The 15,394-nt window shown below is 40.6% G+C and overlaps 2 protein-coding genes across 2 annotated transcripts; both read left to right on the top strand.

Moving 5' to 3' along the window:
- Positions 1-3,399: 3,399 nt before the first annotated feature.
- Positions 3,400-5,362, top strand: LOC141640847 (uncharacterized). The gene is made up of 3 exons (XM_074449527.1): positions 3,400-3,872; positions 3,989-4,923; positions 5,043-5,362. Exons 1-3 carry the CDS (start codon positions 3,400-3,402, stop codon positions 5,360-5,362), a joined length of 1,728 nt encoding a protein of 575 aa, XP_074305628.1.
- A 178-nt stretch (positions 5,363-5,540) lies between these two features.
- Positions 5,541-7,341, top strand: LOC141640840 (uncharacterized). Its single transcript, XM_074449520.1, has 3 exons — positions 5,541-6,258; positions 6,402-7,064; positions 7,307-7,341. Exons 1-3 carry the CDS (start codon positions 5,541-5,543, stop codon positions 7,339-7,341), a joined length of 1,416 nt encoding a protein of 471 aa, XP_074305621.1.
- The last annotated feature ends 8,053 nt before the right edge of the window (positions 7,342-15,394 follow it).

Below are 15,394 nucleotides of genomic sequence, written 5' to 3'. Positions count from 1 at the left end.
ACCCAAACCCGGCCCGGCCCGGCCCATGATCACCTCTAGTTTGGACTGTTGCTTTTGATATATACTAACCTCGGGCAACCGAGATGGTAACAACCTTTCATGCTGGGGTAATCCTGGTAAGGTACCTTGGTATGAGGGGGTGTTACACTTACTCCTCACATGCTCCGGTACAAACTCTTTCCTCATAGCCCTCCAGAACTCTTCCCAAGGTATAGCAGGTAAGCCCTGGTTCGCATACATCTCCCTAGCACTCACCTTCACCATATCCCACCACTTGCCAGCTGCTTCCCTCAGGTAGAACGCAACTTGTTCTACTCTCATCTCATCAGGACAGTGAACTAGGTCTAGTATGTTCTCCATCTCACGATGCCAGTTGTCAAGAAGGTTTGGTTCCCCGGTTCCCGTGTACTCTTTTGGGTTAAACCTCGTTGTATAGAGACTGATCTTAGAGTGATCAACCTGCTTATCCTTATCCTTATTCACTTTCTTTAAAGCCTCAGTGAGAGCATCTTGGTGCTCCAACATCTTAACAACATCATCTATGTTCATGGTCTCAGCTCTCGCATAGTAAGCGTTTCTCTTGGGCGGCATCTTGAAACTATATAAGAAAGGGTAGATATAAACATACACACTAAAACCTCAAAACACGAAAGCAGACTGCCCAGAACACACTCGATCGAGTGCCTAAACCTACTCGATCGAGTAAGAGGCTACTCGATCGAGTGCCCACCATACTCGATCGAGTGCCTCGACATCAGACCCCAAACATACCTTATGATCTCTAACATACTCGACCGAGTAGCCAGGCTACTCGATCGAGTGACCCCCTAATCGATCGAGTGCCCGAGGTACTCGATCGAGTGCCCAAAAACTCGATTCTGGTTGCAAAATCGTCAAATACCCACTCGATCGAGTCAGACCCACTCGATCAAGTCATGCTAACTCGAATATGCTACCCGCATGCTATATCATATCCCAACATATAAAACAACTTTATAAACACAACATTATATCATAGTTAAGCATACTATGCTACTCAACTCTTCATATGACTAACGAAACAACTATATCATGTTATCAAACGCCACATAGTAAACATCCAACATGCTTCTTATTCCAACAACAGTTCTATATGTCTCATCAATCTTTCATTCATATTCTCAACCTTTCACTCCAAACATCCAACAATTACAACATACTTTATCACATCCACACACAAGCGAACAAACAACATATACGACCTAACATACACCCCCCATGTGACCGGTTCAAAATTGTAGGGCGAGTTCGCGACTTTAGGACGTCTTCCAAGCCTTTGCATTAGCTCCTACAACCTTTACCCCGGGTTCATTTTAATTGACTCCCTATATTCATTAGGTTCATTGGTTACAGGTTTCAGGATCGTCGCTCTGATACCATTTTGTAACACCCCCATACTCCAAGTGCCTTACCAGGACCACCCAGGTATAAGGATGTTACCATCTCGGTTACCCGAGGCAATGATAATCAAATAAACAATAACGAAACCGCGTTTAAATAGAAATACTTTAGTGAAAGGTTACAATCCAAAAACCAAACCAAAATACGAATACATGTCTCAAACCAACTGTCTAATCAGCTAACTGAAATGTTTATGAAAACTACTAAGCTACAGCGGAAGACTTCTATCATCAGACCGTGGCACATCCCAGCTATCCCAGTACTCAACTCATACCTGCTCAATATCTGCTCACCATCCCCGAATGGATCACCGCAGGTTTTAAAACAATAAACCGGGGTCAGTACTATTCACACAATTATATATATCCAACAATACAGTAATCAAGATAGCTCAAGCAGTCACACACAATCACCCACTCCAATCAATCTCCATCACCGACTGTCCACTGGACCAGCCCTGCCAGTGGGGGACCGCAGCCGTACCCACCAAATTCCCGCTCATCATACCGAGCGATAACCTTGTCCCATTAATGTGCACATCCCCTTCCGTGGCGGGTTCCACGAAGGGCGAAACTAGGGCGTGAAGCCACTCCCGCAAGTGACTCCACTCAGCCGAGAACGCATCTCGAGAACCAGAGACAAACAATCAGCAATCACAATACAACATCAACAACCGCCTGAATCAATCAACAATCACTAACTACAACACATTCACCACACATTATGTAAATAATACTGAGTAGGGAAACCCTACCTGGAAAGCACAACAATCAGACGATCTCACAGCTGATATCAAAACGCTTCCTCTACGAATCCTCCTCCTAATATACAAGAACATAATCACTACCAATCATACAAACAACAAAACCCCCAAATCCCCAAATTAGGATTTAACCAACTTTAAAGAAACATTATAAAAATGGTATATAGGTCTTACCCTCGACGCAAGGATCACAACGGTATAAAGAAAGGTAGAATCCGACCTTCCAAGCTCCGGGATTTGCCAACAATGCGATTAAAGCGAATGACGTAGTTTGATTTCTCTTCTCACAGTGATTAGGTTTTAAAAAGTGTTTTAAGAACAATGACGGAAGTATTATATACTCTAATCGCATTATTAACAAAACCCGAGAAATCATCCCCCGTAAACCGGCTACTCGATCGAGTAGCTAAGGTACTCGATCGAGTGCCCCTTTACTCGATCGAGTATCCACGTTACTCGATCGAGTACCCAACAGGTCAGAAACTATTTTAATCTGCAACTCGCCCTTACTCGACAGAGTAAGGCCTACTCGATAGAGTACCCAGAGACTCATAAATACGTAGTATTACATTAGTCTTACCCAAATGAAACATATGACATAACAGTTTCCTTATAGGTGAGTTGCCGGCTAAAAATGAATCGGAACAATGCGCACATATTGCCGACCTGCAAAGAAAAAATAGAATAGCAATTGGGTCAGATCTAACACCCACATATGTCAATAATTCAAGTCTGACACTTAACATTCGATCACAAAACGGTAATGTAACCCACGATTTCAGATTGTCAATTATTATCACTCATTAAGTTTACTTGGTCTTTTTTTTTTATTCAAGGTACTATCATAAGATATGCCATTTCATACATGTTAGCATTACAATCTTAGAATAATAAAGATACCAATGAAGAAATTACTCGGCAAAACGGCCTCAGTGCGTCAGGGCAAGAAAGGAAGACAATAAAAAGAAAGTCATTTTCCCACCAAAGAACCTCTGTGTTACAATCTCTTGCTAGAAACATCAATGATACGGTAGAAGATGTAGAAGATTTTGAAACTGAAGCAGTTGAAGGTACTCATACATTAATTTAGCGCACGTTCAAAATATAAACGATCTTAAATATACATATACACGATTTCAACTTTTTTTTTTTTACGTTTATTGTATATTATATTGAAATGATATGGTTGTAAAGTTATGATACACCCAACTGTACAGTTCACCACCCTGATTACTGGGATATTGGCGACCCTACATATGAATGTGAACATTGTGAAGCACAAAAAGTGGTATGAAGAAAGAGCAAGGAAGGACAAAAGTTCAAGTGATCCAGAATTTTCAATCTGTTGTATGAAAGGAAAGGTGCTGCTTCCTAAATTACGAGACCCACCACCTTTACTCTGGGAACTTCTAAGCAATAAACATCCCCTAAGCAAACATTTTATTGACAATATCCGATCATACAATATGATGTTTTCCTTTACATCTATGGGAGGTAGAATTGATACATCAGTAAATCAAGGTCAAGGACCTTATTGTTTTAAAATGGGCGGTCAAAATGTCCACTTGATAGGTAGTTTGTTACCCTCCGAAATAGCACGTCCCAAGTTCTGCCAACTTTACATATTTGATACAGAGGAAGAGATAAACAACAGGAAAAATGCTATCAGGTGTGCTCTTTAAATTAATATTACTTAGTGTTAATTTTATAGATGTGCATGGTTAATTTATAATGTTTGTTTGACCGTCTATGAGTAGAACTAATAGTCACAGTGTACTATTTCAGCCTCGGAAGACCTGAACAATTTAGCGATGAATTAATAGCTTTACTACAAGGGATGATTGACCAACACAACTGTCTCGCTAAAACTTTCCGAATGGCTAGAGATCGTTTTCAGTCAGGTGAGTGTGGGGAGGTTAAACTTCGACTGATTGGTGGTAGGAAGACAGACGGACGAACATATAATCTACCTACAGCTTCCGAGATTGCAGCTTTAATTGTGGGAGACATTACTGATGCAATTGATCAAAGAGACATCATACTTGAGACACAGAACGGTACATTGAAACGAATCTCTGAGTTACATCCTTCGTATCTTGCCTTGCAATATCCCTTACTATTTCCATATGGGGAAGATGGTTTCAGATTAGGCATAGATCATAGGCTTACTAATAAAGCCTCAACAAGCAAGACGACAAGCAAGAGGAATAAGCTAACTATGAGGGAATTCTTTGCTTATCGGATCCAAGACCGATCTGGTGAGAGAACGACTTTTCTAATAGCTGGAAAAGTATACCAGCAATTTTTGGTTGACGGATACATGATGGTGGAGTCTCAACGGTTATCTTACATAAGGAAAAACCAACAAAGTCTTCGGTCCGAGAGCTTTAAGAACCTTGCAGATGCTGTAGCTAGAGGAGCCATTGATCCATCATCGATTGGATGTCGCATTATCATTCCACCACCATTTACTCCGGGGTATAGTTACTTGTGGGAAAACTACCAAGATACTATGGTGATTTGCAAGTGGACAGGGTATCCTAATTTATTCATAACTTTTACATGCAATCCAAAATGGCCAGAAATAACAAGATTTGTAAAGAAAAGAGGACTAAGACCAGAGGACAGGCCAGATATTCTCTGCCGAGTATTTAGTATAAAACTCAACGAGTTGATAAAAGACTTGAAAGAGCGCCACATATTTGGACGACCAAGAGGAGGTATGGATAAGAATCCTAAAACTACTTTAGATATAATATTTTCGTAATTTATATATCACTGATAACTATACGCGTGATATTTTTTCATCCAATTACTCACAAACTATTTTAATTTACAGTGGTTTATACTATAGAGTTCCAGAAGCGTGGCTTACCGCATGCTCACATTATCCTATTTCTAAACAGCCGCGATAAATTATTAGAGGTGGATGACATAGATAATATTATTTCGGCCGAAATTCCTGATCCAGCTGAAAATCCCGAACTACACGAGGCGGTTACAGAATATATGATGCATGGACCATGTGGAAAGGATTCCCACGGTCACCATGCATGGATGGGGGCCAATGCACTAAGCACTTCCCAAGGCAATTCAATCAAAGAACCATTATCGATGAAGATGGTTACCCGGTGTATAGAAGAAGGAAAAATGGGATAACTGTTGTGAAGAAGGGGGAAAACTACACAATGGCTTTGTAGTCCCACATAACTCAAAGTTATTACTGAAATATCGAGCTCATATAAATGTCGAATGGTGTAACCAATCACGCTCGATAAAGTATTTATTCAAGTATATAAATAAAGGTTATGATCGAGTGACACTTCAATCATCTCACATGCGGCAGAATGTTGATGACCCTGAGAAGATTGATGAAATCAAGAGGTTTTATGACTGTCGTTATATTTCATCATGTGAGGCTGCTTGGAGAATCTTCGCATTTGATACTCATTATCGGACCCCGCCAGTACAGAGGTTAAGCTTCCACCTACCGAATGAGCAGAGTGTTGTCTTTAATGACGATGATCCAATAGACAGTGTCATTCAAAGGCCCTTGATTGAGAAGACAATGTTCCTAGCCTGGATGAGGTGTAATGAAGAGTATGCAGAAGCTAGGGAATTAACGTATGTCGAGATCCCTTCAAAATTTGTCTGGAATCAAGACAATCGAGTGTGGACACCAAGGCAACGTGGGTTTTCTCTCGGTAGACTGTATCACGTTTTGCCAAATTGTGGTGAAAGGTTCTATTTGAGGACCCTACTGAATTTTGTGAAGGGCCCGAAATCATTCGAAGACATAAGAACAGTCAATAAGGTTATTCATCCAACTTTCAAAGAAGCATGTTATGCATTAGGATTGTTAGGTGATGACAAAGAATGCATCGATGCCATAAACGAAGCGGCAGATTGGGGTTCTGGATGCTATCTTAGGAGACTGTTTGCTACACTGTTACTTTCCGGTAGCATTTCACAACCAGAAAAAGTATGGCAAGAGACGTGGGATAAACTTTCAGATGACATTCTCCATAGGCAACGAACAATTTCTCGAATTAAAGGTAAAATACTGAAGCTCATATAATTTAAACTAGATAATTATCAATTACTGAACTTTAGTGTCCAGCTAATTTTATCTTAAATGAAATTATTTTCGAAAGCATCCATTAATTAAGTAAAGCGAGTTTTTTTTTTCACAATACAGATTTGCAGTTAAGCGAACATGAATTGCAAAACTACGCTTTAGCCGAAATTGAAGCGATTCTCCAAAGTAATGGCAGTACCCTCCAGAGGTTTGATGGGATGCCGTTTCCTGATAGTTTGGTATCAATAGAATATGGGAACAAGTTAATACTGGATGAATTGTCTTATGATAAGGAAGCGTTAGGAGTCGAGCATGAAAAGCTAATGTCATCGATGACCAGCGAGCAGAAGTCGATATATGACGAAATTATGGAGGCTGTAGCGAAAGAATGCGGAGGGGTCTTCTTTGTTTATGGTTATGGAGGCACGGGCAAGACATTTCTATGGCGGACATTATGCGCTGCCATACGAAGAAAAGGAGAAATTGTAATGCCGGTTGTTTCAAGTGGAATAGCTGCAATTTTACTTCCAAGAGGGAAAACTGCCCATTCAAGACTTGGTATACCAATCAATGTATCAGAAAACTCCACTTGCCCGGCTATCAAACCCGGTAATGACTTAACTGCACTACTACTTAAGACAAAGCTTATCATATGGGACGAGGCTCCAATGATGAACAGATTTTGCTTCGAGGCTGGTTATAGAAGTCTAAGAGATGTGATGCGGATATCGGATGAAAGATATTCAGATATGCCATTTGGGGGAAAAGTAGTTGTATTCGGAGGTGATTTCAGACAAATCTTACCTGTGTTCCCAAAAGGAACCAGACAGGATATTGTTAGCTCGGCCCTAAGTTCATCTTATTTGACAGGGCTGTCGTGTACCTATCAAAAATAACTAACTAAACTAACTATATAGCTAAGGAAGTCAGGTCGATCTCTTCAGGGAGGCAAGATATTTGTAAAAGTCCGTCTATTTTGGTCACAAAATGGGGGGTGTTTAAATTGGATTTTCTAAACTAAAAAGGTTTAAAGGAACAGAAGCAGAGGAAAAAGCAATAAAGTGTGGACAGCGGGGGCCCACGGGGGCGCTTGGGAGGAAGAGAACAAGCGTTTGCATTTTGTTGGAGTTGCCACCAATTTTTATGGGAAATTGGAACCGTTCGAACACCTCGTGCCATGTCAAGACACAAAGTAGAGACATGAACACCAAGCAATCGTTACCCTTAGCATTCTATGTCTAGAATGACTCTCGTGGATGCCAATGAACATCGGTGTTCACAGAGATCTGGAGTAAGGGGTGAGGGTACGTATTAGGAAGCTCTTTTGATCGAACACCTAATCCCGCCCGCCTCGATAGCGGCCTCTACTAATGATTAGGGAAATTGTCTATACTCGATATATCGTCGATTATATGCATGCAATGCAACATCCAAGTTTTAATCCTAACATGTGAGAATTAATACTAAGTCGGTGGACACGTAATTTAACATTCAATTAATGTCGAAGTAGGATTTAATGCTCAATTACACGTGAAAACATACAAATGAAACAAGAAATATGATAAATACAATAAAATAAAATTACAATAATTACAATGGATTAAGCGATTTATGTCGAAAATACCTTTAAAACGGATAATTTGAGAAAACGAATAAAAGAGAGAAATATCGAACAAATCAGAAGGTGATAATACGATTAATAGTCCATTATGCGTAAGCTAATTAAACTAGGTCTAGCAACAACGGAGTTCAGAGACAGAACTCAACCTGGAACAGCGCAAAGCAGATCGCGCCCTGCGGAAGAGGCGCGGCGATTCTTGCGTCATTCCAAGGGTGAGTTCTCGCCGTGAAGCCGAATCGCAAATCGTTAATATTAATTGGTTAATTTAAGGATTGATTACGATATTTACTCGGATGAAAGTGATTATCAGGTTATTTACATGTGATTGATAGTCATAAAAGCAACAAAACATGGATGAGACGGATGCAAATGGATTATTTACATGGAAGAATGATTGATTAGTGACATGAGTGAATAAAATAGACTAAACATGATGAATTAATGACAAATTAATGACGAATATCATGAATAACAGGTGGAAAATATATCAAGGATCGAATTCCAGAAACCCGATATGAACAAACCGAATTCCTACAACCCGGATTGAATTTAATGACGAAAACCCGCAAATATGAGATTATAAGGGATTTAAGTCGAATTTAATAATGAATTAAACATGTTAATGATGATGATTAATATACATGTGAGATGATAAGCTATATTATGTCAAAGAATTAACAGGAAACAAACGAAACAAATAAACACGAACGAATTACAGAGGACGAAGGAAGAAGAAAGGAAGCAGGAACTGCGGCAGCCTCACGAAGAGGCGCAGCAGTAATCGCGCTCCTTCGAAAGAGGCGCAGCGATTCTTTGTGTCCTTTCTCGACAGTCTCTCCGGAAATCCGCAAAAAAGAGATTTTAAAGTACGGTTTTAGAAATCGGTTTTAATAAGTATTTTCGATATAAACCTTACATTAATGATACAAAAAGTAAAGAACAATAATAAAAGAGAGATTTACACCCTCAGACTTACATGTTTGACGAAACGAGAAGGACTAAGTTATCGATTAGCGATGCTCGACTCGAACTATAATGCAAATATGAAAGTGCCCTCGTAAGAGGAAAACGATTAGATTAACTAAGTTGATTGATTGTGGAGTTGGTCAAATTGGTCGGTCATGCAAACGAGGCTGGTACTCAGAAAGATCCGAGCTTACGTGGTCGAATGTTCAAGCACGTAGACGCCAAAAAGTAAGAACAAAGGTCTAGAATGCAAAGGGAGAAGAGAAGGGCGGACACTCGCGTGAGAAATATGAGGAGCGAAGGCTCCTATTTATACTAATCACGTGAAGGAATTAAGGTTTCGGAGAGTCTTTGGAAGTGAATCTCGGAAAGATATGAAAAAGATACGAAAATTACGCAGAAAAAGACCTGGGAAGAGGCGCAGCAGCCACTGTGTCTCTTGGAAGAGGCGCAGCACCTGCTGCGTCTATTCCCAAGTGGTTTCCTCCTGCGGAAGAAATATTTCCGTGTTTAAGTTATGGTAGGACGGAATATTTTGGTTTTCCTTAATATTTTGTATGAATATTACGGGAAATTGTTTACCAAAGGATAAAGATTGTGAAATATTTATAAAATATAGAATAGAAATATCCGGACATTCCAGAACATTCTGACTCGGGATTTAACAGTTATCAGAAAATGAAGACGGTTTTAGGCCCGGACTCCAAATGTACTCTAATTACTGTCAAAACGACCGTATCGGCACGTAGATGACAACTAAGAGGTAGACATTAATGTTTGAGCAATCGTTTGACGATAAACTTATTTAATCTGTCACAAATCGTTCCGCGTACCAAACATGCGGCCCAATCATCACCGGGTGGTTTGCGAGAGGTGCAGAAATGAGGTATCTACAGAGCCCCCACTTTGACTGAGGCTTGGACAAGGCGAAAGTCAAAGTATAGCCATCAGGTCAATCGAAGATTACAACCTGACGACTATGGCGACGCGAGGCGGCTCAAGGGGTTTTAGCCAAGGACCTGTCGTCGGGAACATTTTAGAGTCTGTCGACTATCGGGGAGGGTCGTTTAAAGTCTATTAGACTACGTAAGGAGGCTCGCCAGCCATAAGAAGAGACCATACCTGAGACTTCTTCCTCGAGATGCTTCCGGAGGTGCATAGGAGCTAAGGGTGAGACCTAAAAGATATATAAGGATTGGTGCTAGGGTATGGGGCCCTAAAGGAAAGCATTGGCGGGAAGGAGGCCCGAATATAAGTTTAAATTAAAGGGTAAATAAGGCTCGAGTGTAGGAACTCTACTGGTTTGGGAACTTATGGAGAACGACATCTTTATTGCACTCCGAGGGGAAACAAGAAATACTGTGAGTAGCAGGACACAGGCGGGAACTGCTGGGAGAAATCTGTTCGTATTCAGCTTCAAACAAACTTCGGAAGAAATAGGGGCTGATGTTGATCTCCATGTCTCGAGAGGGAAAGTCTATCCGCTTACTCTCGTTGGGGAACATAATCGGGAACTAATCTCCATGTCTCGAGTGGGAAAGTCTATCCGCTTACTCTCGTTGGGGAAATATAATGAAGGCGTGTTGAAACACCTGTGAAGGAATATCTGCTCGTTGTGACAAGCAAAGTCTTGGAAGCAATAAATAACGTGTAATAATCTGCTGTTAGCTTAGAAATGCGGGCCGGAACGAAAGATAATCGTCAAATGGACCAAAAAGATAAAATAGCATCGGGGAAGAGGCGCACCAAAGATGGGCCCACAAATAACGAACTTATAACGAATTTTTGAAAAACTCGTATAGAGGGAACGCTAGGAAGAGGCGCAGCAAGAGCTGCGTCGCTTGGAAGAGGCGCAGTGTGACACCCTCATTCATTGCAAAAAAAAAAATAAACACATAATTCTAGATAAAAACTGCATGGATATGTTTGTAATAGGTTCATTTGGGTAAAAACCGGTAATTTTTAAAACCTGAACCTGTTATAAAAATATCCAAATGGGAAGGTGTCAAACATGCAAGGTCCAAAATAAATCTCATGAATGAAACATCGCTAAAGTCGCGAAACAAAGTTATACAACCCAAGTATGAGAAAGGGAGACATATGTCCCTAAATAGTATATGACATAAAAAGTGTTTAAGGGTCACAATATAATAAAGTCAATCTAGGTCCCAAGGTTACTTTGCTCGCTAGCTCGTCCATGTACCCCATATATGCATCACCTACCTGTCAATCGCATTTTATACAAATACGAAAGTCACAGTCACCCGAGTTCTCCCAGCCACGAAATGTCATAATTAATATAACATGTAAACATAAGAATATGAATACGAATAACATATAGCCTTAGCATATAGATGCTAGACAATCGTGCTTATCATGTGAACAACAATATAACAACACATAGTACTAGCATGTGAATACTAGACCGGCTCATACTACACTATCATGTGAATCACATAATATCCAGGAATCCAAACTCTATCAACCATAGCCGGCTTGCATCTCACCTTCTATGATTCATAGAATCACCAAACAAGAAAGGACAATATATCTAGAGACATGCATAAATTCTTACGACAGTCAATAGTCACTCTGTAACTCGAGTCTATACCACGAGGTAAGGTAAACACCTTAGTCCTAAACCTGCGCAGACCTAGCGACATGCGGAAAGTACCGCATCCAAGACCCATGATCACACACATGAGTACCCCTAAGGAGTCCACCAAAGGGTTGGCTAGTACTTAAGCTGACCACATACTTCTAAGAGTACGTCAGGAGGTCATGCCCTAACTTGGATATAAGCCCACCAAGCTAAGACACAAAGGCTATTAAGCGGTGAACATACACTCGTCAAAGACTATAAGGGCCTATCTATGACGAAGGCCAAAATACTCACCTAGGACCTAGTCCCAGCTTGAATACTTTAGCCCACTCCACACAAGACAAGTAGGACACCCAATTAACCATAAGAGGGGCAAAGAGTCCAAACTTGCACACACAAAAGATCATACACACCCCAGCATATGAAAGACTACGCAAGAGCATATTCAGCTGACAATCCAACAATATCTCCAATATCGATAATAATCCAGATTCCAGCTAACCAACAGTACCATAATCCATGAGAACAAGCTAAAATAGCAAAGAGGCAATAAGACTCAAGCATAAGGCATCCAAAGCATCCAACAACCAACATGTGAAATGATAATTACAAATATCAAGGCATAACATAAACATCCAATAACAACCAATCTCACCTCAAAGACAAACCCTCGACCCGAGTCCTGCGACGGGTCATCGGTCAAATCGAGGCGAACGGTTTAAACCTAGTTTGACCAAACTCGTTCGGTCAATCTGGCCCAGCTCAGAGTCTTGGCCTACTTTGGCCCAAATCACAAAATTCATTACAATATCATTCTCATGCCATTTCCAATTTCTATCATGTGAAAGACTATCAACATAAGAAAATATATTCCAACTTACAAAATAACTAATTCCACAAAATTCTCGCATAATAAAATAGCATAAATAACCGTCTCACACAAGGGTAAACTTTTCTATAAATTTTAATCGATAAAACGACGCCATTTACTCATACGGACTCCGAATTGAGTGATTCAAGTGGCTAAACCACCTAATTTTTCGATGCCGTTCAATCTGTCATATATTTGGAAACATTGGAAAACATCTCGGTCCGATACTGACGCGTTCCAGCCAAAACACGGACTTGTCACAACACATAATTCCTCATCCAAATTTGTTCCAAACAATAATATACAAATGGGTAACATAAACTAAATATAAGCATACTCATCTTACTCCATTCATTCATTTATCAACAAGATCGTCTCAAACAACAACAAACAACAACAAATGACAACAAACAACAACAAACAACAAATACAACTACTAATGTGACATTAATTCGTCGAGTAACTCGGAATAGTTACCTTAAGCTAGCAAAGAGACAAGTAATAACTTGAGAAAGCTTCTAAAACCCAAAATTACTCTTCATCTTCAACAACATATGAGTCACCTAACTCATCTTCAAATTCTTCACCTATAAGAACAACAAAAACACAATTATTAAGCTTAAATTGGAAACCCTAAAAAAAAGTATCTTAAACAAAAATTGGAGGAAATGAAAATAAAGCTTACTAGTAGATGAGGATTGAAGAGAGGATTCCAAATATATAATTTTTATGAGATTTGGTGGAGAAAAGAAGGATTTATGGTGGATTTAGGGATTGTAAGGAGGATTTTTAGTGGGTTTTTGGTGTTTGAGAGAAGGAGGAGATAGATTGAGTTATGGAGGAAATGAAAATTGGAAGAGGGGACAAATGGAGGGTAGGTGGCCAGCCAAAAGGCATGGGGAGATGAGTCATTTATTTACGTTTTGGTTCGTTTCGACGGAAATTAGAAATATTCGTCGAACGCGATTTCCGAGAAAAATAAAGTTCTTAAACACGATTTTACTAAAAGATTAAGTACTCATATGCCCAATATCCAAACTCGTTTACCCAACGACCGTAAGAAATGGGAAAATCCCAATTTTACGACTTTTATCCGAAATCTATTTTATCAAAGGAAAAGGTTTAAATATAGTTTAAATCACTTTTAAACAATTCTAAACTATCAAAAATGATTACATTTCTTCAAAATAAAATAAGGTTATATTTTATCAAATAAATTTTATTTCAAATAAATTAATATTAAATTAAAATAGATTAAAATATTACTCTTAAAATATAATAAAGGTTTTCAAATTTACGGGGTGTTACACGCAGCGCCTGCTGCGTCTGTTCCCAAGGGTGTATTTTCTGCGTAAAAACGCGATAAACAGAGGGATTGTTTCATTTGTTTCGAAACACAAATCACACAATACTCTCTCAAATCCTAACCATTTCCGCCAAGGTTTGATCCGAAAGCTTGCATTAATCATGACTAATCGAGTTATGTGTCTCATTCTTGCATTAATCTTCTATATTTGCTCAATTTGGATCGAAAAAATTAGGGCTTTCAACCCAATTAATTCGAAAATTTGGGGCTTTTCCCCCAAATGGATTTGCCTTGCGAAATTGGTATTAGAAACGGATAATTGGTAATATAAAGAACATAACCATGTATTTGTTTCGAATTTTCGTTGAGTTTTGAGCATTTGAGTGAATTTGAGACGGTTTCACAGCTAAACCGTAAATTGCTTCGAAAATAGCCTTAGGATTGTCCATTTGCGATGAAACTTGATATTTGGGATCCTTGGATGATGGGTAAACTTCCTATCATCTCGGAATTTTGGTTCGCGACGGCTTTTTCAGGACACTTTTCTAGGGCATAATCGCCGTTATAACAAAATGCTGCCGAAATTTCGGCTCGAACCCGGAAATAGGCTTCAAATTAGGCTTAACTTGACCCTAATTACCACATGAGTGATCGGGTTTGTGAGAATATGGCGAAATATGGCAAGAAAAGAGCAATTTCAGGGCTTCCGAAGGCTCGAAAATCCCTTAACTAAGGCTCGTCGTCACGTGACGCGGCCTAAATTTGCTTTTAATGTTGCAGGTGATGAGGCTTCTACTTCTGGGAGAGCTCCCATGAAGATAGACTCTGCCGTGATCGAGGAGGCTTTGGAGCAGGCTTTCACCGCTGCGGTGATGGCTGCCGGGGACGAGGTCCACGAGGAGGAGGCTGTTGAGGAGGAGGAGGCCCCGAGACGGGCCAACGTTGGACGAGGAGGTCGTCAGCTGAGGGGAGCTCCCGCGTGGGCTGAGACCTAGGAGTGTAGGCACCTGCTTTGGGCTGCAAAGGGTCACTTGTCCTACAGGACGGTGAAGAGCTTGGTAAATAGGAATTCACTACTCATCACTCATCTTCTTTCATTCATTTGTTAATATCTCTTCCAATTTTCATTCAAAACTAAAGATAGCTTTTGTTTCAAATCACAATAGGAGGCCGGGAACATCAGGTCGTTCTCGGGTTATACGACAGCGATGGAGTGCTACGAGCGGCTGTCGGCGGAGGAGCGCGCCATGATCGATCGTGGAGCGTTTGGTGCTTTAGTGCAGGCCTGGAGGGATATCGCGAAGAGGAAGCTGCGGGCTAACCTTAGCCTGGTCCGCGCTTTCTTGGACCGATTCTGGGATACGACTTCCACTTTTCACATGCCTTTTGGTGAGGTGGGAGTCACTCCGGAGGACTACGGCTCCTCCTCCCTGTACAGCTGAGCAGAGGGCTCGTTTGTGGCTCTGGTGATTTCTGTCTTCGATTTAACTCGGAGACAAGGGAGAGAGGCTGTCGACGAAGCTTCTTCCCTTTCTTTCAGACCTGAGCTCCCTAGGGCGTTGGGACTGGGTCACTGCTGGTTTTGCGGTCCTCATCCGCTTCATGAGGGCCATGGTTCGTCCGGAGTTGATGGAGAAAGGGACTTCTCCTGGCGCTGTCGGACCCGGACTACTGTTGGAGGTATGAACCTTCATTCGGACTAAAATCAATTCCTTTCTTTGTCAATTACGAAAGATCGTCATTGACT

Source organism: Silene latifolia, chromosome 1, assembly GCF_048544455.1.
Source record: "Silene latifolia isolate original U9 population chromosome 1, ASM4854445v1, whole genome shotgun sequence".
NCBI classification, from domain to species: domain Eukaryota; kingdom Viridiplantae; phylum Streptophyta; class Magnoliopsida; order Caryophyllales; family Caryophyllaceae; genus Silene; species Silene latifolia.
The sequence above is the reverse complement of the archived record's forward strand: the minus strand, read 5'-3'. Positions and strand labels throughout refer to the sequence as shown.

Bases quoted from the DNA above. Each gene is read 5' to 3' on its own strand.
- LOC141640847 (XM_074449527.1), top strand. From the start codon at position 3,400: ATGATACACCCAACTGTACAGTTCACCACCCTGATTACTGGGATATTG. The intron at 3,873-3,988 runs GTGTGCTCTTTA...GTACTATTTCAG, and splicing joins AACAGGAAAAATGCTATCAG to CCTCGGAAGACCTGAACAAT. The intron at 4,924-5,042 runs GTATGGATAAGA...TTTAATTTACAG, and splicing joins ATTTGGACGACCAAGAGGAG to TGGTTTATACTATAGAGTTC.
- LOC141640840 (XM_074449520.1), top strand. From the start codon at position 5,541: ATGCGGCAGAATGTTGATGACCCTGAGAAGATTGATGAAATCAAGAGG. The intron at 6,259-6,401 runs GTAAAATACTGA...TTCACAATACAG, and splicing joins AACAATTTCTCGAATTAAAG to ATTTGCAGTTAAGCGAACAT. The intron at 7,065-7,306 runs GTGATTTCAGAC...TAAACTAAAAAG, and splicing joins AAAAGTAGTTGTATTCGGAG to GTTTAAAGGAACAGAAGCAG.